The sequence below is a fragment of the Nelumbo lutea genome, chromosome 1 (genome assembly GCF_056320005.1).
Source record: "Nelumbo lutea isolate HS-2025 chromosome 1, American lotus-T2T, whole genome shotgun sequence".
Classification (NCBI taxonomy): domain Eukaryota; kingdom Viridiplantae; phylum Streptophyta; class Magnoliopsida; order Proteales; family Nelumbonaceae; genus Nelumbo; species Nelumbo lutea.
In genome coordinates, this window is record NC_142684.1 from 28,312,113 (window position 1) to 28,337,529 (window position 25,417).

Below are 25,417 nucleotides of genomic sequence, written 5' to 3' on the forward strand. Positions count from 1 at the left end.
AAGGCGAGTAATTAATGTCAATTAATTAACAATCTCTATGATTACTATTAAGTTATTTTCCTATAATTACTATTGCTTAATTAATTAATTAACCAACAATAAATAAATAATTAACAGAATAATGAATAATATGATTAATTAATTATTTGGTTCAGGTTGCACTAAACCCAAACCATTAGAATTAATGAACAAAATAATGCAACTCTAATGTAAATTAAAGACAACATTAATGGTTCGGATCTGGTTCAGGTTGAACGTACCCGAACCAATAGTATTGTCATCTTAACCCGAAAACCAATAGTATTGTCTTCTTAACCCGAATTAAAGCTACAGTGATCGCTCGACATAGCAACCACAATAGCGGTTCTGGGTGAAGCACACCTATTTTGGATCACTATCCCTTTGCAATGTTTTTTAATCAGCAGCGTTGTAAAGATCAAAATAAGTTCCAAAGAAGCAGCTTCAGAGTTCATCTTAGTATGGCTGCTACACCCCATTGTTTTGTGCCCAAAATGAAAAAGTAAAGGTGAAATAAATACTCAGGAGGGACTTTCTTTGTCGCTCTTGATCTCTGCAACGTTTGAAATCAAAGTTTTCTGTTTTTGTCTCTGCAATGTCTCTGCAATGTCTCTGCAATGTCGCTCTTGATCTCTTCTCCTTGGGAAGAATGATGTTCACTATTGCTTTCGATAAAAGAGAAGATAAACCAGTTGTGTATGAGTCTCGTTAACAGAGCATCAGTACAAGCGTAAAAAGAGGGAGTCTTGAAATAGGAGTATCAGGCTTGTTTTGGTAAGTTTTGAAACCATTATGATTTGATACCCTGATAGGTTAGGTTAGCTGGCAAATAGAGACCTTCCTTGAAAAGAAAAGTCTCTTACCACGTGGCCAATTGGGAGGCCTAGATACGGGAAGGGGAGGAAAGAGAGAGAGTGAATGAGAGAGCTGAAAAGGAGAAGGGAAACTCCACTAAAAAGCAAAAAAGAAACACTCAATTAAATGATGTAAGATTTATAAAATAGCTTTATTGCTTGGAAATAAAACCTATTTAACGGGAGTCAAACAGAAATTATGAGAATACAGACCCCATACTTCAGTTCGGGATGGTCATTCTCTAGTTGCAACAAAGAAAACAAGGACCACCTTGTCAAATGTGCGCTTGCTTTTTCGTAGCCAAACTCAAATGTATTTTGGGACCCATCAGATCAAAACTATAGCCAGAAAACTGGAAACAATGCTTTTCATTACTATAAAACAATGCATATGATACATAAAAATATCATACAATTAAGTTTGTCTGGATTTTTCAGTGCTGTTTACTCTATCTGATTGCCCTTTGTGTTTAAGTGACTTACTTGAATTAACAGAGCCAACTTTACCACTCTCAAATGGTAATACAACCACAGGGGCTGCGGGTATAGTATCCCAACGTTCCTTCAAGAAGCTCATGAACCTCGTTACCATCTCTTTACGGAACTCAAGCTCTCGTGTGAACAAATCAAGAAGTAAAAATGCAAGGATATAGCGGAAAGGGATGACTAGGAGAATAATTGCAGCAGATAATAGTACCAGAGAAACCTCAGTTGTTGTCTGCAAGCAAGTTGGACATGAGAATACCTAAGATTAACTCAAAATTTGAAATAATAAAATGCAGCCTGTTGAGATCAAAAACCACATTACAAATAAGTTACAACCTATTAGAGACAATACTCAGAGAAATGCATGGTCAGTATGCAATACATACAATTGGCTAAAATAAGAAAGAAAGCATGTTCGTAGATAATTACAATCCATAGAGACATGAGGCATACACTATACATAACGAAGCCTTACCCCAACTATATGGGGTCTGGCCAAGGAACATGAGACATAAGATGAAAGAAATTCAGTCCCTGATGAATCAACAAGCATCCAAAAATATACAAAAATAAATAAATAAATACTGCATAGAATATCACAGTCAAGCAGTTTCCTTTCCTATTTCAGTGGGTCCTCAGTGCGTTTGGGGAGCACTATAGTAGTTGTGTTTATCATAGGGAGATCTCAAATGGTGCTTGTGTATTTGTGTTGTATGTTGATTGCTTCTAGAGACATGTCTGAGATCAACAGTTTGAAGAAATAGTTTAGTGAGTTTGAGATGAAGAATCTGGATGCAACCCATAGTTTCAGCCCACTTCGGGTTATCTGCAGCTTTGTCACAACAGAGAGAAGAGTAGGAGCATATTTCTTGTGCTCCTCATTGTAATCCAATGGGTAGTTTTAAGTATGCTATGGTTTGCACTCATCTAAATATTTCACATTTTGTCAGTGTTGTAAATAGGTTCATGGGAAATCCTGAAAAAGGTCATTAACAAGCAGTTAAATGGGTTCTCTGATATCTCCAAGGCACCGCAGGTTTTGGCTTAGTTTATGAGAAGAATTGTGACAATGGTGGAAATGATGTTGGCTTTGTGGATTCAGATTGTGCAGGTGATTTGGATAGGAGATCTCTGATAGGTTGTGTTTACACTTCCTTTGGGTGTGCCATAGAAATTTTGCAGCCTACAGTTGTCTTGTCTACTACAGAAGAAAGAGTATATGGCAGTAACAGAGGGGGTGAAGGAAGCATAATGGATGAAATGTTTGGTTGGTGATCTTGGCTTGCATCAAGAGTCTACTGTTGTGTATTGTGATAACCAGAGTGCCATACATTTGACCAAAAATCTGATGTATCATGAGAGGCCAAACAAATTGATATCAAATATCATTTCATCCAGGAAATCATGTCTCAGGGTGCTACTTCTGTGAAGAAAATTGCTATGACTGAGAATCCTACTAATATATCGATACGATAAAGACTCTCCCCGTGGTAAGTTCACGCATTGTTGGACATGATTGATGTTTGTAGAATCTAATATGCTTCTTGAGGGTTTATTTGGTAAAGGTGGAAAAAGTTTCCTACTTCTTGTGTGGTTTGATGTTCAAACCAAGGGGGATATTTGTTGTGTATGGACTTGAATTCCTATTTATGGCCCGCCGACCCAACATTCGTATGGACCCAGTCCGCTTTCACTTATTTGGGCCCCCTATATATTGTACTTGCTTTTAGAGTTCAACATGGCCAACAGATTGAGAGGGTTAGAGTCAGCATTCAGGGATATTTTAATCATTATAGACTATTTTATCAAAAGGTGTTTTGTCTATTTTGTTTCAGTTTAAGTAGGGTGTCCCATATTTAAATAGGGACATAAGTATCTTCGTATAGCTTTCACAAACCTATAACTAAAGCCTGGTTGGTTGAGAGAGGGTGATTATCTCTAGCTCAGATCATCTTTATCCTAGGTGTGAAACTAGTGCAACCAAACTGTAAATACATTGAAAAGAGTAGAAGGAAGACTGTTTATAAGATATACCAAAGATGCTACAGCATTAGCCCTGTAAGGAAGGAGGAGCACCTGAATCCTAAAGAAGTGTGCAAGTCATTTAAAGGAGATGATGGTTCTTCCTCTCTACTACACAATTTTGTTGAGGTGCGCCAAGACATGAATACATGACTGTTGGGATAAAATACCACATAAATGCAATAAGTCTCAGAATTGATTATCCATGTATTCTCCCCTTGAATTTGAACGAAGAGCTTCATCACCGAACAATACAAAATATTGGAATTCCATTTGAGACAAAGTAGGTGTAGGCCCCCATAAATCACTATGAACTATTTCAAAAGGGGAGAAAGTACGACCATGTTTAATAGAAAAAGGTGAAATAGTACTCTTGCTTGAACATGTAATACAAGAACCTAGTGATGATGTAAAAGGAGGTAATTTACTCTTCAAAAAACCAGAATGAATGTCCGCAGTTAATTTATCACAAAGAGGATGACCAAGATGACAATGTCAAAGCTACCAACAAGTATCATGAGAATTCCTAGAAGAAATAAAAAAAACCTAGATGGTGTAGAATCACGATCAAATTCCAAAGAAAAGAGACGTCTAACCTTACGACCCCTCCTTGTCACTTTCTCAGTGAGTTGGTTCCAAATCAAGCAACCATTATGTGAGAAATAAACACCATATCCATTATTGACAAGTTGTCCAACTGCAATCAAATTAGCGGTGATTTTAGGTACAACAAATACTTGCTTTAAAGGCAATGAGCCAAAGGGCGAAGCAGAAAGGGTCAAATTATCCATGCCAAGGATTTGAGCTTTATGCCTTTATCACCAATTGGTAGTGTCAATTTGATTATCACCAGAATAAAGGGGTGTAGGTTGAACTAGGTGAAGCACAAGCCAATGTGATTTGATGCTCTAGAACCAATGATCCAAAGAGGACTAACGGGAGAGCTAAAGTGGCAAGGATTACCAGAAAGTCCTAAAGCTAAAAAAATAGATGTGATTGTAGAAGCAATCATTGTTTGAATCTATTGTTCAGAAAGACCACTAGATGCATGAAAGGATTGCCCTGAAGAGGTTGTTGTACTCCCAGAAGATGTAACAATAGCTTGCATGTCATCAGTAGTGGCTTGATATGCCTCATAACTCTTCTTTCCTTGAGATGACTTGGCTCTGCACTCATTCACTACATGTTGTTTCTTGCGGTAAACAAAGAAGTTCCACTTCTTTCAATGGGATGTAATGTGGCCATACTCCTTCCACTTAGTGACACTGTACATGCGAAAGATTTCTACTACCACCTGCACTTTTACCCTGAAAGGTTTGTGCTACAAATGCCACACTAGTTTCCTTCTTAGCTTCAAGTACAATGTGTACTTGCATACGAGTTTCTTCACTCAGTAACTCTCCAAGCATTGCATCCATATCATTAATATCACCTCGATTGAGAATACTGGCTCAAATCATTTCAAAATTTGGATGCAATTTCATGAGAAACTGCATAACATTGTGTTCATTATTAATCTTTAAAAACTTTTTATTGAAGGGGTAGGGGCAAACCACTTTCTTTCCCCTTATCTTTTCTTCCCTTCCCTTTTCTTTTCTTTCCTTTTCTCTTTTTTTTTCCTTCTCTTTCTTTTTCTTTTCTTTCCTTTCTTTCTTTTCTTTTTTCTTTTCTTCTGTCTTTTTATCTAAGATGTGCATGAGGCGCATGAGGCGTATGCCTCAAAGGTGTCAGCGCCTCTGGCATACGCCTTAGGGCGTTTTGGGAGTGCCTTGCCTGGAGGTGCGCTTCCAAGCATAGGCCTCCTACGCCTTTTAAAACATTGGATGAGAAGGAGTTGCTTGTGAGAGTGAAACATTCTAGGGGCTTATGTTAACTTGTTTTGTAGTTTTAAACTTGGTATTACTTGTGATTGTTGCTTTACACTTGAAGTGTTGTATGTAATTTGTTTTTCTGTCCACATCATAGTGTATCCATTAGCCAAAGTTTCTTCGGAAAAACTCTTCACCCTTAACCCTTCAACACCTACCCGAGCTCACATCGCCCATTTCTCTTGTTTGCCTCATTAATGTAAAGGTTCTTACATGAACACTGAGTGGGAAATCAAAATTTTGAATTTTAATAGATTTTTTTCCGATCCATAATAAATCTACAAATTCATTTAAACTGGTATTGGACATTCCACTCAACACTTGTATCAGATAAACTTTTAATTATTTTTTTAATTGGTAATTATACTAGTATTTCTCTTCTTCATTTTCACAAAATTATGTTGCTTTACATGGGCCATGCTGTCAATTGGTCTCTAAGAATTTACAGTTCTTGTAGTTGCAAGTGTTACCTTTACCTTTTGCTTTTTCTAATGCCATAGCATTTTCTCTTTATGAAAAAGGAAATACATCAAAAAGCAAAAATAAAAATGGAAAAGAAACAATGGTCAATGGAATCAGTATCTCCTTGACCTTTCCTGCATTTTAGTTTAGATATTTGTGAGTTTCTGTATGTTTCTATAATACATCATATACTTATACTGATACCATGGCCAAGACAGACATTTAAACCTTGAGCATAGCCAGCTGAATTAAAGAATAACTTGGCATGATGAATGCATTCAAGGGAACATGCACAAAGAGGTATCAGTACTAGTTGTACATCCTAGAGAAAATATATGCAATTGTTTGTCACTCATAAATATACTCGTTCATTAATATTCAAGATAATATTGATCAGACAGTTTTAGTAATACCTATAGTGTTATTTTATGCCAATACTAAAAGCATTCAATGTATTTTAACAGGTTAGTACTTCATTAACTCAGAATTTATAGAACCATTAAAGAGTCAACGGAAAACAATGATTATATCATCAGCTCCCATTTAAACAAATACAGTTGATGTGTATCTAGTAATTCAAACTATTCTATTTGATTGCGTAGATTTTGTAGACCTCATTTGTTTGATATCAAGTATTCATTTGTGTAGAAAACACACCTGGGGTTGACCTGATAGAACAATTGTACGGATTTTTAGAAGAGCAACATTCAGATTCTGGAGGTAATTTTCCAAGTCAAGCATGGCTTCTTTTACGGCTATGATCTTTTGAATAGTGTTTGAAGGTGGCTGATCGTGAATTGTAACTTTCCCAAAAGATCTTCCAAGACGACCTTGCTCTTTAAGCCCCTTTAATAATAGCATGACAGCTGCTAGAATTATCAATGCCACTGGTAATGCATATGACAGCAAGTTTCTGGAGAAAAAATGACAGAACCTAAATGTTGATATGTTTGCAAAGCCCATTACATCAAAAGCTATATCAAAATGACAAGCTAGTGAAATATCAATTACAACATTAAACCATGCAATAATCATGAAAAAAGGTGGAAATGAATTCTTTACATAGGCAGATATTTTCTGATGAATAATAAAAAAACTCTTTTTGGATGTATCAAAAGAGAAAACTTCTGATCAAAAAAAAAAAAAAAAAAGAGAAGGGCAAAGAACTGCAACAAGGCACCGCATTTGTTTTCTGATTAGGGTTCAGTTAGATGAAAGAGAGGAGAAGAACAAGAGATGGTTGGTCAGAAAGCAATAAGTTTCTCTCCCTAAACTAGTTGACTTTCTAGTCAAACTGAGGTCTGCTGACTACATTCTTCAGTCAATACCCATGATGTGGTCCAGGTTGACTAGGCTAATTAATAGCCTATGACACCGGGGACTGTATATAGGTATATATAATTTTATCTTATAATATTGGAATTCTCCTTTTACATGGTATCTTCCTATTGATTTCTTAGGCCACATGATCAATATTGCAATTTTACATACAAGCCTCTTTTCACAAAACATCTTGCCTTTCGAGGGTGGAGGTCAATGGATTTAAGACAACTCTTACAAGCTCTATATGTTTTGGGTTCTTCCTCGTGCTCTTGGACTGTCTTCTTAGTTTATAGACTTGGATCCTAGAGAGTTTTGATCTCTCCAGCCAAGTTATAAGTTAAAAATAAAAGAAGGGCAGAGCATTTGTTTTGTCTTCTTCCATATTCATTTTGTACATACTATTGTGCATGTATGGTTTATTGTGCACTTTAAATAAGTTACCATAAACAAGAGAACCACTTTGCTCAGTCAAGGTCTGTGTATCTGTATGAAAAACAAACTATCTCAGTCCTACCTCAGTCTATCCAATATTTCCCTTCATACTTGCTAAATGTACTATATCATTATCTTTTATTGTATGTTTGTTATCTACATTAACCATATGACACTGCATCATCATCATCTTACATTTCACACATATACATTTTAAGGTTGATTAATCCACACCTAGGAACTAACTACTTAATACATAGCATAGGGAGGCCCAAATGATTAATTGCCACCTAATCTCATTGACAGTACTGATGATTAAATGTTGATGCTTTTTAAGTATCAGGCATATCCATGGTTTGCAACGATAAACATTTTGTCATTTAGAATTGGAGAAATTTTGGAGATATTTTGCTATTTTCACTAAGATATTTGGAAAATCTAAAAAACCAGGAAAGTTTTCTATAAACATAGAATTAGTTAATTAACCTTCAAGAGAACAGTAGAAGAAATATAATTGCACAATTTAAGGCTCAAAACCATAACAAAGAACTATGCAAATCAAATAAAAAAAAAATTAAGAGATTGTAATAGGTATGTTTCTATTTGTCTCCCTTTTGGTCTTTGGCCATCTTCTCTTAGTAAGTGAATCATATCAAATTAAGCCAATTGCCTAATCACCAATTCCTATTGGTTCTTTTAGGAAAATATTTTTAAAAATTTATGATGGTTAATAAAATATTGAAAAATTTTAATAATATTGTAAAATTTTAAATATATAGTCCGTCAATGAAATCTGAAATATCACCAACATATAGGCAAAATATCAGGCATATTTGAAAAAAAGATTCCTGAAAGATTTCGTATCACCACCTAGCAAATTGGGATATTTTAGGGATATATCACCATTTTTTATACTTCTTATAATAATGTGGCACTTATAGCATAGACGTTTAGACCACATTTATGCTAAAAACTTAGACTATTCGTTTCCTTCTGGTTGTTTGTTCATGACTATTTTTTATCAGCAAAGCATAATTTTATTTGAAATTAGAGTTAAAAAGTTTTACAACTTTGCGTATGGGATTAGAGCTCCCACACTATTACATATTTCTGTCCCTCTTTACATTGCAGCCCAAAACAATTGTTGCCTCAAAGCCCCTTGTTTATCAAGATAATTAGCTAGCCCATTTGCACTCCTAACCCATTTGAATTCAGCCTCTACCCCCCATGTGATCTTTTCCACTTCCCTTGTCACTTGTTTGAAAGTCCACAGAATAGTTCTATTGTTTTTAGCCCAAGAGATGATCACCTTGGAGTCCCCTTCAACCTCAATATGCCTCATTCCTAGTTGCTTAGCTATCTTCAGTCCTTGTAGCAATGCCATTAACTCATCTTTTAGAGAGTTGCCCATGCCAATAGGTCCAGAGAACAATGCTAATATTCTCCTTCCAGAATTTCTGATTACTCCCCCAATACCGACAGTCCCGGATTTCCAAAAGAGCTTCCATCAAAATTCAGTTTAATTCTGTTACCATCTGGAGGTTACCATTCCATCCTTACTCTCTCTTTCACTCTTGAAGATTGTGCCACTTCTGTCCAAGATCTTATAATGTCTATGACTGAGAAATCTTGAAAGATATGCAAAGATCTTACCCAATGAGCTACTTTAACATTAATTGTTTCGATTGTCTCAAAAAGTCTCAGTTGAAAAGTCTTTGTACATCTTGAGGGAAACCCACCTGCAACCAAAGAGAATACAAAAAAATTCCCAAATGTGATGCACAAAGGAACAAGATAATAATAGATGTGTCAAGGTCTCACCGCTTTCCTTACAAAGGAAGCATGTGAGGAGAAAGGCAAGCAAAAGGCCTTCTTCTCTGCAGCATATCACAAGTATTAAACTTGCCAAGGAAAATTTCCCAACAGAAGGCTTGAATTTTCGGGGGATAGGCTTACTCCAAATTTCTTTTACAGGGAAGTCCCCAACTAGGTTGCTAGGTGAGGCAAGAACATTAAAAAAGGAGGAACAAGAGAAGAGGCCATCTAAGGAGCCTTTCCATATTCTAGAATCTTTCAGAGATGGGTCCAAATTAACTTGTCCTATTAGATCCAACAATTGTACTAAGGAGGCACATTCATTTTCCCTGAGGCCCCTTCTGAAACCTAGATTCCAATTGACTGCATTTGGGCCAGGATTACCCAAAATGCTTACTGCTTCCCCTTTGAAGTTTGACAAAGTGTATAGGTCAGGGAAGAGGTCTTTAAGTGGACTATCTCCCACCTAAAGGTCTTCCCAGAAACGGACTTTATTACCCTAGCCCACATCAAACCGAATGGAATTAAGGAATGTTGGGTAAATTTCATAAATTGCTTTCCAAGGAGAAGATGAGGAAACATGAGGGGCAACTTTTGCATCCCAACCATTTCCATCCAAACCATGAATACTCACAATGACTTTGTGCCACAGCTTGTCTCTCTCAAACGGGAATCTCCACAACCATTTTCCTAACAGAGCTGAGTTCCTGAGTAAATATTTCCTATTCCCAAACCCCATTTATCCTTGGGCTTTCTAACTTGATCCCAATTAATCAGGTCAGTCTTCCTCTCCTCTCCTGGGTCCCAAAGGAAATCTCTCATGTATTTCTCTAACCTCCTTGCTACTCTATAGAGTATTCTAAAGGTTGAGAGGAAGTAAATAGGGAGGTTTGCCAACGTGGCTCTAATCAATGTTATCCTTTCACCTAGAGAGATATAATTCCTTCTCAATAGAGCTAGCTTCCAAGCAAACCTTTCAATAACTAGCTTCCAAAAACCTTCTGACCTAGGGTTACCACCTAAAGCAAACCCCAAGTAGCTAATTGGCCAACTTCTAATCTCACACCCCAAAATATCTACAAATCTATTGAGTTCCCCTTCCTCCATATGGACCCCTACAATGCCTGTTTTGGTCAAATTTATCCTTAAACCTGTCATCCCCACAAAGTTATCCAATAGTAGCTTTAGGTTAACCACTCCTTCCTCGTTACCTTCCCCACAAAAGAAAATTGCGTCATCTTCAAATTGAAGGTGGGTAACCACCACTTGATTTCTACCTATCCTCCACCCTCTAAACAATCCATGGAAATCAGCTTTCTCCACCATTCTGCTTAACACCTCAGCCACTAAAGTGAAGAGAAAAGGGGATATTATTTAAAAATGTTGATAAATCTTGCTTAACTTGCCGCTATAGTAAAAGTCATGTTTTGCCTTTTCCATCTACTAGACATGCTTCTACACCTTTTTACCTCATTCATAGTGATGTTTGTGTTAGACAGTTTTGTATGCCCTTAGCTTCAATCAAGATGATGTACTTTATGAGTTTATTATAAATGAATAAAAGTGCACATTTGATTCATATTCCCTTGGTATGTTTCAGTATAATACCCTTAAACTGGACACTTAATGAGACTCGTGTTAGTTTAGAATGTTCACAGCCAGTGGGTCGGTCTGGGGAGACCAATCCTGACAAGGCTGACACTGTGGTGCCACCAAGTCGGTTGGGGTGGCTTGTCTCAGCTGCCAGGGTGAGACCCTAGGCACATACAGTGTAGGATTAATTGAATCTTTGAACTGGACCAGATTTCCAGTATTGCCCTGGACCTTGGAGATTGATGGGCAAAACTAGAAAGTTACACCCGACCCCTAGACTCGATTATGATACCGCATTGGGTGTCGGATTAGGCTATCTTTGATGTACCAATCAGTGAGATCCTTAGCGGGGGTCAAAACCTAGGTATATTGGGACAATCTGAGAATTCATCTGAGTGGGTGATCATAGTGACAGGATCAGCCCCTTTGTCGGACAAAGGTATTGATCGGGGATGCACTCTCACTGATGGAAACCAAGACTACCGGCAGCCGATTTCAATCGTTAAGATTTGTTTTGCAAAATATATTTTATATAAAAGTATATATATTATGGTTTCTAAAAGGTTTGCAAAAGGTTTTAATTCCCGGGATCCATATAAGAGAGAGTGCAACACTGTTCCTTGCAGCCGAGGGAGAGGTCCTCTCTTGTCGGGCAATGTATGATCATTATGGGCTGAGAGGTTAAGTGTAAGACCATTGAGGATAATACCTGATGGGCTAATCTTGCATCTGCCCACAGTCCCTAGGTGTTACAAGGTGGCTTGGCCCAGGGACCACTTAGGGTAAGTGTTGGGCCCATAGAGACCATGAGATGGTTTTCAGGGGGTGCACTATCCTTGACAGTGTATTCGGCCAGGCCTTGTAGCATAGGTTGGGCCGAACCCATGTGGCTGATGTGTAGAACAATGTTTGGGTCCCACGGCATACAAGGAAGCCCAACTGGGTAGTAGTTTGGAAGGCTAAATGAATACATAACCTTAAATGGGCCTTAAGCCCATTTCGAACTGAGCTAATTTGATTAGTCACTTAAGGGGCGAATTCTGAGATGGATCAGCTAATAGGATTGGGCCCAAACCCTATCCACTTAGAGAGTCCAAGATCTAAATAAGATTTAGATCTGGAAACCTCCTAATTAGATTAGGAGATGGCTGATCTGATCTGCAGATAAGATAAGGGTTATCCCTTATCACTAAAGGGACTTCTTATCCAGATATGATTTGGATTAGCAACTCCTAATGGGATTAGGAGCTGATCCCTTTAAGTCTATAAAAGGAGGGGGGGGGCAGCCTTTAGACATGCAACATACAACTCCTGTCTTTAGATTTGAAATCACAAGAAAAGAGAATTCTGCACCCTGCAAATACTCTCTTGCCGCCTCCTTCCTGCAGTCGCCGCCTCCAGCAGTTCGATCTCCAGTTCTTGGGAGAAATCAAGATTTGATCTTGATACCAATCTTTTGGAGAAAAGATTGGTTGGAGTTGTATTCACAAGCCATCCAGTTGATTCTTGCGAAGGGTCAAGTTCTTTTGGAAGAACACTATTGATTCTGCTCCACCCTGCACTGCGCCATCTTCAGTGGGAGCAGATTTTGGATCCTTCCTTGGGCGTGAACACGTCCATTGGGAGATACTGCTTCTCTGTATCAGGTATAATCCCTCCCTGCTCCTTTTAGATCAGATCTGGTTCAGTTTGTGATTCAAGAATGATCCTTGAAAATATGATTTTCTAAATAGGGAATTCGATTCCCAATTGAAGGGAGAGAAAAATTTTTGAAATTCGCCCCCTTATTCCACAATCTTTGGGCGTCCATGTGATGGATATCCTATCCCTTCAGTTTGGCCATCTCTTGTTATTTCACGCTTAGGTTATAGATATTTTGTGTTATTTATTGATGATTGCACTAGATACATGTGGGTTTATTTTTTTCACAAGAAATCAAAAGTTTTTCCTACATTTAAGAATTTCCATGCCATGGTTATGACCCAATTTAAAAGTGCTATAAGCATCTTGAGATCAGATTCAGGGGGAGAGTACTTTGATGTGAGAATGGTGAATTCCAAACCTATCTCAAACAACATGGCATTCAGTCCCAGAGGTCTTCCTCTCCCTTTGTATCCTTGTTTAATCGCCCACCGAATCTGTTCATGCTTCTTGTCTTTGGTTGTGTTTGTTTTGTCAATCTCCCTCCTCATGAATACACAAAGCTAACTGCTCAGTCAACTATGTATGCGTTCATGGGATATAGTATGGAACACAAGGGATTTCTTTGTTATGATCCGAAGGTCCATCAACTATGCATATCCCGTAATGTCATTTTATTTGAGAATCTTTCCTTCTTTGAGCACTTTAGTAAATTGCTTGCATCGTCTTTTTTCTATTCTACATCATTTTGGTTTTAAAGGTGATCCTCCTCCTCCGAGTCCTCAGCAACTACAAGATTATTTTAGGAAGCATCCAACTCACTCAATGCCTGTGTTTCCTCCACCTCAAACACTAGTGACTAGTCATCCATCTTCACCCATTACTACTATTAGTCCCTCCCCTCATCCTATTAACTTTCCTTCACTTGTTCCTTCTCTAGACATAGCTCATTTTCTGTTATTTTATCCTCTACAGACATTCCCAAGTCATACCACCAGGCTGTAGCAGTTGAGCATCGGAAAGATGCCATGGTCTCAGAGGTTCAGGCTCTATTTGATAATGATACTCAGGAGCTTGTCTCTCCACTAGATGCCTCCATTATTGGTAGCTATTGGGTGTAGTCAGTAAAGCTCAAATCAAATGGTACTCTAGACAGGTATAAAGCCCGCTTGGTTGCTCAAGGCTATAAGCAAGAATATAGGATTGACTATGATGAAACTTTTGCTCCAATTGCAAAAGTGACAATTATTCGCATGCTTTTGGCCATCACTAATCTTAGACAATGGATAATTCATTAGATGGATGTCAAGAATGCCTTCCTCCATGGGCATTTACAAGAAACAATCTATATAAAACCAGCTCCTAGATACTATGGTAATCCTCTTTTGGTCTGTAAACTGGAGAAATCATTATACGGTCTTAAACAAGCTCCACAAGCTTGGTTTGACCGCTTCCATATAGAGGTGTTGGAGGCTGGTTTTCAACAAAGTGCATCAGATTACTCTCTTCTTACCTTCAAGCGAGCACAAGGATTGGCTCTCCTAGTATATGTTGACGATATTTTTATCAAAGGCGATGTGGAAGGCATTAATAACTTGCAACTCCTCGAAAATGAAAGATCTTGGGCAGGTCACCTATTTTCTAGGCCTTAGCTAAGGATGAGGGTGAACTCCTTCCTGATGCTACATTATATCAACAACTTGTAGGTAGTCTTATCTACCTCACTATGACTAGATTGGATATTTCCTATGTTGTCCAACTAGTTAGCCAATTTGTTTTTGCTCCATGCCAGCCCCACTTTTCAGCAATTTCCCAGATCATTCAATATGTCAAGGGAACAATGTCTCATGGTTAACTCCGAGCTTATGCCAATGTTGATTGGGCAGGCTGCCCTAACACTTGTCATTCTACTATTGGTTGGTGTATCTTCCTTGGGGATTCTTTGATTTCTTGGAAATGCAAGAAACAACAAATGGTTTCCAAGTCATCTACTAAAGCGGAGTATAGAGCAATGTCTTCTGTATGTAGTGAAATAGTTTGGCTCAAGGCTCTACTTTGTGATATGGACATTGATCATTCATCTTCCATCCCTCTATTTGCTGATAACATGAGTGCTATCAAGATTGCATACAACCCTGCTTTTCATGAGCACACTAAACACATTAAGGTGGATTGTCATCTCATTCGTGACCTTCTACTTGTGGGTCACATCTCTCTCCCACGTCTCCATGGGCTTGTAGCTTGCATATCTCTTCACCAAAGCTATGACTAAAGCCCGACATAATTTTCTTGTGGACAAATTGATGCTTGTTCTCCAACATCAGTTTGAGGGGAAGTGAAGAGAAGATGGAGGGTAATTTTGCACTTTTACTCTCTTTGTTGTATATTATTATGCGTGTATATTAATATACTGCCTTGTCTCTTTATTTCTTTTGCAAGGACAATCTTGTCCATTCACCTTTTAATATAAATTCCTATTTTCTGGGTTGGTTCAATCATATTGATGAACCCTAACAGATCTAAAGTTTCTTTGCTCTCTCGTTGGCATCTTTTTCTCATAGATTAACACATCTAATACCTATTAAATTAAAAAAGTAAATAAAAAAAGAGAGAGTATTAGTCATATCAATACACATTGAAACCCACTTTAAGGTATTGGGTGTATTTGATATTCCTTGGAATTGTCTAGTTCTCTAGAAAGTTACACTATTATGGATGATTCCATAGACAAAGAAAAGAACGAAGAAAAGAGAGATCAAATATTAGATTTCCTTATATAATTAAAATGTTTAAGGCATAAATAGACCCAAATACACGTGTACTTCTGAAAATCTCACATGTGGTAGCTACCTAAGTGTTCAACTCCTATCAATGCATCATGAAGTTGAGATTGGGATTGATACAACTTGAGACTAATAGTGAGAGGGAAATTACTGTAATATCAAGGAAGTTATAACTAATTGTAGTTATTGGATTTTTGTTTTTGAATAACACTTAAATCCATGTTCTTTTCAATGGCATGCATCTCATGTGCTGGATGAATTTCTCCACTTTAGAATTCAATGTGGCCTAATTTGTAACCTTGGTTCAATAATTCATAACAAGGGAAAATTGAAGAGGATGTGGCCCATAAAATTAGAGCAGGATGGGAAAAATGGAGGGGGTGCATCTAGAGTCTCATGTGATAGAAAAATAGCATTTGCGCTAAAAGGGATGTTCTATAAAACAGTTAGAAGGCCAGTAATTTTGTATGGAGCAAACTGTTGGGAAGTCAAGAAGCAGCATGCCCACAAAATGAATGTGGTAGAAGTGTGAATGCTGAGATGGATGAGTGCAAAAACTAGAAAGGACAGGATCAGAATGAAGTCATTCAATGGAACCTAGGAGTTGTTCCTCCAATAGGTGATAAAATGATTGAAAGGAGACTACAATAGTTTGGTCATGCGCACAGTAAGAACTTATACAAAACACATAAAAAGAAATAATCTATCTATTACAAATTGAAGGGACTCAAAGAGCTAGGGGTAAACTGAAAAGGACATTGGTTGAAGTAGATTAGTAAGAAATGATTTAAGCACTCATAATCATGGTTTAAAATGTCCCTAATTTCTATAATATTTCCATGACATATTTCCATTTCCATGAGTAGCGACACGAAGTTTTATCGGAACCGACATTTCTCCAATGAACACTACCAGCACTATGTGGAGTACAACAAATAATTTCCACAACATATTTCCATTTCCACTTCCATGGTTAGTGACATGAAATTTTATCGAAATCAACACATTTCCCAATGAACACTACTAGTACTATGTGGAGTCCACGAGATATATTATAACATAAGTTGGTACAATATTATAAATATGTTAAGTAACAATTTTATTGTCCCCCTAACTTACATGATTACCACTTTGAGCTAGCTCAATATTCATTTCAAACATGAAGTTGAATATTAGTTTTTTGTTTGTGTAATAGATTATTTGGTTTATCTATTACAACCATTTACATTTTCTATGAATTAAAATTTTGCTTTAACTCATTTCATCATGAAGCTTTGAATCTTTAAAGTTTACAGGGCAACTTTAGAACGTATTCTTTTGTCTATAACCTTAGTTTCTTAGCTTTGTTTAATGATTTGCAACAAAATAATAATTTTAAAAAGTGTGCAAATATCTTTCTATATTTTGCATATTTTAAAATATTTCCACCATGTCTATAATTTTTACAATATTTCCGTACGATATTTCTGACATGTTTCTTATATTTGGATGACCGACGTTGACATTTTAAATCTTGCTCATAATTTAGCAATTGATATGGCACTTAACTAAGCCTTCTCAAATAATCGATTTATATGATTTACCATACAAAACACTATTCTAGAGGAGTTTGGGGAACCAAAAAGTAATGGCATGAAGGTTATTAAAGTAGTACAAATCTTTTTAGCCTACCTAAAGATTATGGTATAGGCAAGTGCAAGAAAGGACACTGTCAAATGTGGCTCTTCCCAACGTCTAAGCTTTTGAAAATTGCTGGCAACGACCGCCAATGGAAACATAAGTTCCTATTTAATGCCAAACAATCAAAATGTTGGACCAATAAATCACATAGAGAAAGAGAAAAATCAATTATACTAACTATCCTAAAAGTAGCCAAGCATATCAAAAAATATTTTAATTCACTGCATAGACTGCAAGCCCATTATATTGACTACAAGAAAACAAAGTCTCAATGATCAAGGCACACATGAAATTCTGACAACATTTCCTACTTGGTGATTGTAGTGGTTGTTTCATAAAAACTATAGGGTTTAATAATGTCTAATTCCTTTACATTTTTCCTACACAATACTTTTCTATACTTGTAAATGGAGCTTCAAATGGCTATTTCATAGCTACGGTCACAAGGTTATAAATCAACTATCAGATAGAAAACACTTGTTTACGCTTATTTGAGATATTCAATTTTTTTTCTTTTTTACTTAAGTTTGTTGGTCAGCTTAAAACTTATTAATCAGAAAAGAGAAGGCTGAAGAGAGAAGAGAGGAGAGGAGCAAAAGAGAAGAAAAGAAGTTTGAGAGCAAAAAGATTAAATTAAGCTAGCAGCACCAACCACTGCAGTTAAATTAGGGTGACCATAAAATAAGTAGAAATTACAACAGTACCCCTGCAATATTGATATTTAACATAAAACAACCTTTTAACACTCCCCCTCAAGTTGGGACATAGATGCTAATCATGCCCAACTTGTCACATAAATCATTGTGCCACAAGTGATGTAAGCCCTTTGTGAATATGTCTACAAGTTGCTATTCAAAACTGATGCAGGACATACACACTTCCCCTTTGACAAATTTTTCCTTGATAATGTGCTTGTCTACTTCAATGTCCTTGGTTCTATCATGTAGAACTAGGCTGGCAGCCTTGTTATCACAATACAAGTTCGTAGGTTCATCAACAATAAAGCCCAGCTCACTCAACAAATTCTTTAACCACATAATCTCAACTACTCCATGAGACATTGCCCTATATTTAGCTTTAGCACTAGACCTCACTACCACATTTTATTTTTTGCTCCTCCATGTGCATAGGTTCCCTCCCCACAAAGGTATAGTAGCACTAGTAAATTTCCTATCATCTAGTGATCCTGCCTAGTTTGCATCTCTATACACTTCAACCTTCAAATGCCCATGCTTTTGAAACTGTAGGGATGAGAGATCCATCATATGGATGGCCGAACCCTACAGGAAGGTTGGGCGAAACTTCAAAAATTTCTCTCTTCCATGTGGGAATTGCATTCCCTATTTTAGAAAACTACATCTTCAAGGATCAATCTTGAACCTAAACCAGACCAGATCTGAAACCAAAAGGGAGTGGAGGGATATACCTGATAAGAAGTAGTAATAACCTCCAATGAAGGTGTTCACGCAAAAGGAAAAATCCAAAGAGTGCTTCCACCGAATATGGCACAGTGCAAGATGAAGCAGAATCAGCAGGATGGTTCTTCAGCAATAACCAAATTCTACAACAAGAATCTGATGGAGGGCTAGTGAGCACGACTTCAGATTACCTTTCCTGCCAAAAGGTAATATCAAGAACTCTTCTTGATCGCTCCCACAGGTGGAGATCGAACTTGTATGGCGGCAAGAACAATAGAGAAGGAGACAATGCAATCAAACTGTGTTGTTTCTCTCTGGAATTCAGTAGTCAGTTAGATGATTCCTATTTTTTTCTGAGGGTTCGCCCTACTCTCCTATTTATAGCCTTAAAGAGAGGTTCTCCTAATCCCATTAGGAGTTTCCTAATCCAAATCTTGTATTTGGATTTGGACTCTCTTTAAGAGATAAGGATAATCCCTTATCTTATCTGTAGATAAAGATCAACCCTCCTAATCTAATTAGAAGTTTCCTGATCCAAATCTTTATTTGGATCTGGACTCTTTGAGTGGATAGAAATAATCCCTTATCCTATCTACTGATCTAAATCCTAGAAGCGCCTTCTTTTATTTAATATCATTAAGCCAGTTCGAATTGGGCTTTAGGCCAATTAAGTCCATCTGCTCACTTACCCTCCAAACTACTACCCAGTTGGATATCCTTGTACGGCGTGGGACCCAAACATTGATCTACACATCAGTCAAATGGGTTCAGCCCAGCCTCTGTTACAAGGCCACGCCGAATTCACTGTAGGAGAGAGAGAACCCCTGAGTCCTTCACCATGGGCTCTTAATGGGCCCAACATTTACACTAAATGGTCATTGGGTCAAGCCACCTTATAAAAACCCAAGGACTGTGGGCAGATGCAAGATTAGCCCATCAGGTATTATCCTCAATGGTCATACACTTAACCTTTCAGCCCATAATGATCAAACACTGCCTAACAAGAAAGGACCTCTCCCTCGGCTACAAGGTACAGTGCTGCACTCTCTACTCACATGGATCCGGGGAATTAAAACATTTTGCAAACATTTTGAAACCATAATATATATATGTATATCTCTATATAAATATATTTTGCAAAACAAATTTCAACGGTTGAAATCAACTACCGGCAGTTTTGGTTTCCATCAGAGAGAGTGCATACCCGATCATTCACTTTGTCCGACAAAGGGGCTAATCTTATCACTATGATCTCCCACTCAAATGAAATCTCGGACTGTCCCAACATACCCAAGTTTTGACCCCCTCTAAGGATCTCACTGATTAACATATCAAAGACAGCCCAATCCGACACCTAGTGCAGTATCATAATCAAGTCTAGGGGTCAGGTGTAACATACCAGTTTCGCCCATCTATCTCCAAGGTCCAGGGCAATACTGGAATTCTGGTATGGTTCAGGGTTTCAAGAAAACCCACACTACATGTACCTCAGGTCTCACCCTAGCAGCTGAGATAGGCCACCCCAACCAACTTGGCGGCACATCAATGTCAGCCTTGGCAGGATAAATCTCCCCAGATCTATCCAACAGCTGTGAAGATTCTACACTAACACGAGTTTCATACGTGTCTAGTTTAAGGGTATTACACAGAAACACACCATAATAACATGAATCAAATATGTATTTTATTCATTTACATTAAATGTCATAATGTACGTCATTCTGATTGGAGCTAAGGGCTTACACTGTCTAACAGAAACAACATACCAAGCCTGGAAATTTCTTAAGCTTCAAGGTGGGTTATCTTAGGGGCATGCATGAATTGACTAAGGACATCCACAACATAAACAAGCCTTTGAAACTGCTTTACATCATTGACAAACTCACCTAGCAATCACCTAATTTGCAATTATGATCAATAGGGGAATTAGCTGGTTTCACTCCCAATTTTCCTACATCCTATAACAGATCTAGGACATATTTTCTCTAGGAAATGAAGATTTCCTTTTGTGAGCAGGCAACATCAATTCCAAGAAAGTATCTTAAAGGACCCGAATCTTTCACCTCAAACTGAGTAGAAAGAAACTCTTTCAACTTTTGAATTTCATCCTTCTAATCACCAGTGATAATTATATCATCAACATATATTATCAAGGTTGCAATTTTACCTTCCCCTCTCTTTACAATGTATGGTCAAATTAGCACTACTTATAGCCTTTCTACTGCACAACTACATGAAATCTGTTGAACTAGGCCCTTGGTGATTGTTTTAGGCTATATAAGGACGTTTTCCACCTGCACACTTTCTATTCGTTGCCTTAAGCCCGAAAACCAAGAGGTTGCACCATGTACACTTCTAACCGATGAAGGTCCAAATCAAGGTTAGTGGCTAAAGAGAAAAGTCTCTACATAATCTACTCCATACACTTGAGTAAACCCTTTTGCCAACAATCGAGCATTATACCATTCCATTGTGCCATTTGCCCTATGCTTTACCGTGAAAACCCACTTACATCCAACTAGTTCCTTCCCTTTGGGAAGATCTACTAATTCCCTTGTAGGGGTGAGCAAAAAAAATCGAAAAACTGAACCAACCGAGAAAACCAACCAAAATCGAATCGAAAATCAATTAACCGAACCGGTTGGTTCGGTTTTGGTTCGGTTTCGATTAACCATTTAAAAAAACCAACGGTTAACCAAACCAACCGATATATATACAATAATATATATTTATATAATATTATATATATTATATTATGTTTTTTATTTATTTTTGAAAATCGAATAAACAATTTCGACAGTTTGAGAGGCTTTCAGACTTTCTCTTTTTGAAGGTTTCAATTTGAAAATTGAAAGTTTGGCAGTTTGCCTCTTCTAGAGTGCCAGACTACCTCTGCCAAAGTGCCAGACTGGAGACTGCTAGTCTCTCAGTCTCGAAATTTGAAAATTTTAAAGCTTTTCTTCTCTTTTGTCTCTTCGAAAAATTTCAAGCATTTATTTTGTTTTGTCTCTTTTACAATGTAGACCAGATCTTTAGCTTTAGTTAGAAGCATTGAACGATCTCTTGCAATGAAGAATAATGCTACCTTTAGAAGCATTGAACAATCTCTTGCACTAATACCCTCTTCAAAACTTCCCCTGCACCAGCTCCACTGAGCGCTACCTTTAGAAGCATTGAACGATCTCACCCGTGAATCATCACTGTTACATGAATCATCACGTCTCCTTGACTGAAACGCCATTGGCTTTATGGCGGTGACCGCCCACAAGCCCACAGGTATATTCACTTGTTTATAAAGCAGGGGCTTAGCATTATTACTCGTGGGTGTCTGGGTCTCCTCTACTTCTCCCTCCGTGATTGTTGTTTGCCGTCGTGGGAGACGACATCGGTGTTTCCAGCTTCATTTCCGCCGCCGCCGATGATGATGCTGCCTTTCTCAAGCCCAAGCTTAGATGTCCAGAAAACCTAATCTTCTCTCCATACCTCCTCAATCTCTCTCTCTCTCATTTCTCGCACTCTCAATCTCAGTTCTGTTCATATTCACTCTCTCCAGACGATCGGCAGGGAAGGTTTTTCCCCCCTTTTTTTTAACATTGAGGGCAAAAAAAAAACCGAAAAACCAAACCGCAATTAACCAATCCATCGATTAACCAGTTGCGTCGGTTCGGTTTCGGTTTGGTTAAATTAAAAATCCGAACAATTCGGTTCGATCCAGAAAATTACCCCATGGTTCGGTTAACCGAACCGTGAGAACCCCTATTCCTACGTACCATTTTCATGTAACACATTGTTTTCTTCTTTCATTGCATCTGTCCATTCAGGCACTAAGGGAACTTTTGTCACATTCATGGGAATAGGAACACCATCAATGGAAGAAAGAAAGACATGAAAAGAAGGTGAAATGTTTTCATAAGAAACAAAGTGGGAAATGGGATTGCTTAGTTGTGCAAGACCTAACTCCCTTCCGTTGAGCAATAGGAAGGTCTAGGTCATCAGCAACGAAAGTATCAATAGTAATAGGATCAGATACATCAATGGAAACAAGGGTACCTGGTCGGGTAGGACCGACCCCAGCAGAATCCGATGGCATTGGTGGTACAACTTTTAGACCCACAACTCTTTAACTTGACTGGCCATTGTGGCGATGAAAGAAAACACGAGGCGAGGATCAGGAAGAGAGGGGAGCAGAATACCATCTTTCTTTGGAAGGAGCCTAATAGGTTGCCTCTTGTTCTACTTCATTAAACACCTCTCGGGCCTACTTTTCACCACCCACAAAAACTACACCCAACCTATTTTCCATAAAAAGGTCATTTTCCGCACTTTTCTCCCTACTCAACTCTATTTCTTCCAATCACAAAACCGTTTCCCTAACAGTTGAGAGATCCCCTTGCCTCTCCTCCATGTCAAAAGCAACAAAACTATTCTCCCATAAACCCTAGGAGATCTCCAAACTTGAACCAAAACACACCTTTTCTCGTCCACCCTTTTACACCAAAACAAAACTATTCACTCCCGCTAAACTTGTTAACCCTCTTACACCATGTGAAGGCAAGAGCAAACTTCTTACCAACCCTTTTCCGCCCAAAACCTTCAAATTTCTCTTCAGAAGATTCTAGGCCTGAACATTCTTGTGGCCCACAATTTCTTTTAGCCTTTGCCAAATAATTGAAACAGGCACCAAAGCTTGAGATTTCTCAGTGGACCAACACCCAACAATGGATTGAAATTGGATGGGCCCAAGGGCTTGTTGCAATGACAGCAAAGGGCTCAGGCTTGAAGAAGCATTAAACACTAGATAGCAAAACAATCAGGGGCTTAATAATGGGCCCATGGAGAAACACTGAATTCAAATGCCTAGGGATGGACCCAAACCCTAACCTGCTAGAAGAACACCTGTTGGACTCATCTCTACCTCCTGATCCCAGATAAGGGAGATTCAGAATTTGAATTTTGAATCCCAAGAACAGAATCCAAAGTAGCTCAATCACTCTGTGAGACATCAATAGGAATGACCAAGGAAAACGATTGATCAGCATGTTCAACATCTTTGTTAGCTGGCACTTCCCTCTCTTGCTGAGAATTGGAAATGCCATTGCTTCTCCTGAAAACTGAGCAACACCCTACATTGAGAGAACAAAATTGACTCAACTCTTTTCTTCTCCAAGAAACTTTCTTCGACTTCTTCTCTTCCTTAGTAGTCCTAACCCCAAGCAAACCCCCATTCAGTCATGCAAACAATTTTGAAATCTTGATGATTGTTCAAGGAGTTTTCTGGTTATTGAATCTTCTAACAACATTAGGCTTATTATTCAAATCCTTTTGTCTTTTGACCATCATTACTTCTTTCCAGTTCCAACACCACATTTATCTCAAAAAAACAATCCAATGCGACCACTCCTTGAATAGACATCAATATCTTTGGAGCCCAAACTAAAATCTCCTTTATCCTACAAAGGCATTGGATGTCTTTCTTCTAAAACTTTGAACATTTTCCTAGCAAAATCCCCCCCTCCAAAAATATGAAACCCCAAGGATTTGCTTACTTTCACTTGTCTCCACCAGATTTTCTAGATTAATTGCTCCTTCAACTTCATGAGTCTATCAATTATTACTTCCTCATTAGCAGAGTCCTCTCTTTCATTATCCATCTCCTCGACTGGACCTCTTTTTGTAAATGTGTTGTTCTATAACTTCAATATCTTTTATAGGTTTTTGGCTCCAACTTCTTCCTTCCATCTTCTCCAAGGTCCAAGCTTCTGTCTTCCCTTGCAATCTCATCTTGGAACTCCATAACATTGTCCTTCTCGTTAATCATCAGATCACCGTTTCCACCCCCTCAATCTTTGAGTGCACCCCTTTCTCTGCAGTCAATATTTGGTCATTAAATTCTTCTGGTTTTGAGACTCTTGCACTATCTCTCCATCTCCAATTGGAATGTTCCCTACCCTTCCATTCTTTTCCAATGCTATGATTGCATTATTTCAATCATAACCAAATTTGACCAAAGGTAATGGAAGCTTGACCTAAACTTAGACAAGGTAATCTTCTTTTCCATTTCCATGGAGGTGGAAGTGCTTGAGTAGAATTATTTCACTAAGTTTAAATGGTTAACTCTATTCTTACCTTTTGCTTCCTCATTAATTGTATGCCTTCATCAGTTCTACATGGTGACACTTTGTTCTCTATTGACATTTTGTTCTACATGGTTGGGTATGTTTTGTTCGTTGTTTGGGTATATTGGATAAGTTGGATTCCCGTGTTCTTAAATGTGTATTTTTGGGTTATTCTAGGACCCAAAAGGGATACAAGTGTTATTGTCCTACTCTTCGCTACTCTTTTGTGCTTGCAAATGTGTCATTAAAGGTAATGGAAGTTTGACCTAGAATGTTCAGTACTTTTCCTTGGCTGAGTTGTCTTCTACTAGTAACTTGTCTCCTCTATTTCCTCTCCTAGCAGTGGAGGTGTCATTACTAGCTCCTACTGTTGAGGAGCCCACATGACCACCAGTTCATAGAATGTACACTCATGGTCCTCATGGAGTAATATTTCAGCGTACTTTGGCTTCTCTTCTGCCATCATTGGCTCCACCACTAATGGGTTCTTTAGATGTAGATCTTCTTATTGTTCTTTGTAAAGTAAATGTGCTTTCACTAAATACCCTATTTCTTGCTATGTTTCCATTGCTCATTTATCTCCTTCATATCAAAATTTTGCGTCTTTGCTTTCATTTGTGACTGTTCCCAAGACGGTTCATAATTCTCTTCTCTCACCAGAACGGGAGAAGGCAATGAATGATGAACTCCATGCTCTTCAGCCTAATTACACTTGGAACCTTACTTCTCTTCCCCCTAGGAAGAAAGCAGTTGGTTGTTGATGGGTTTATATCGTAAAACACCGAGTAGATGGTAGTGTAGAGAGGTACAAGGCACGTTTGGTGGCAAAAGGGTATACGCAAACTTATGCAGTTCTATACTGATCCCTTTTCACCCGTACCTAAGATGGATTCAGTACGTGTAATT

General features: G+C 38.0%; 1 protein-coding gene across 5 annotated transcripts in view; it reads right to left on the bottom strand.

Moving 5' to 3' along the window:
• Window positions 1-1,214: 1,214 nt before the first annotated feature.
• Window positions 1,215-25,417, bottom strand: part of LOC148874101 (chromosome-partitioning protein, putative (DUF639)) — a 64,815-nt gene continuing 40,612 nt past the window's right edge. For 2 of the 5 annotated variants that reach the window (XM_088951334.1, XM_088952581.1), the window contains exons 9-11: window positions 16,969-17,081; window positions 6,368-6,623; window positions 1,215-1,590 (exon numbers count right to left, since the gene is read on the bottom strand). In XM_088951334.1, the coding sequence (XP_088807460.1) occupies window positions 1,288-1,590; window positions 6,368-6,623; window positions 16,969-17,081 (672 nt within the window). In that variant the 3' untranslated portion in view covers window positions 1,215-1,287. Of the gene's footprint in view, window positions 1,656-6,367; window positions 6,624-16,968; window positions 17,082-25,417 lie in introns of all 5 variants that reach the window. The other 3 variants (XM_088951882.1, XR_016101792.1, XR_016101946.1) reach the window with 3 other exon arrangements.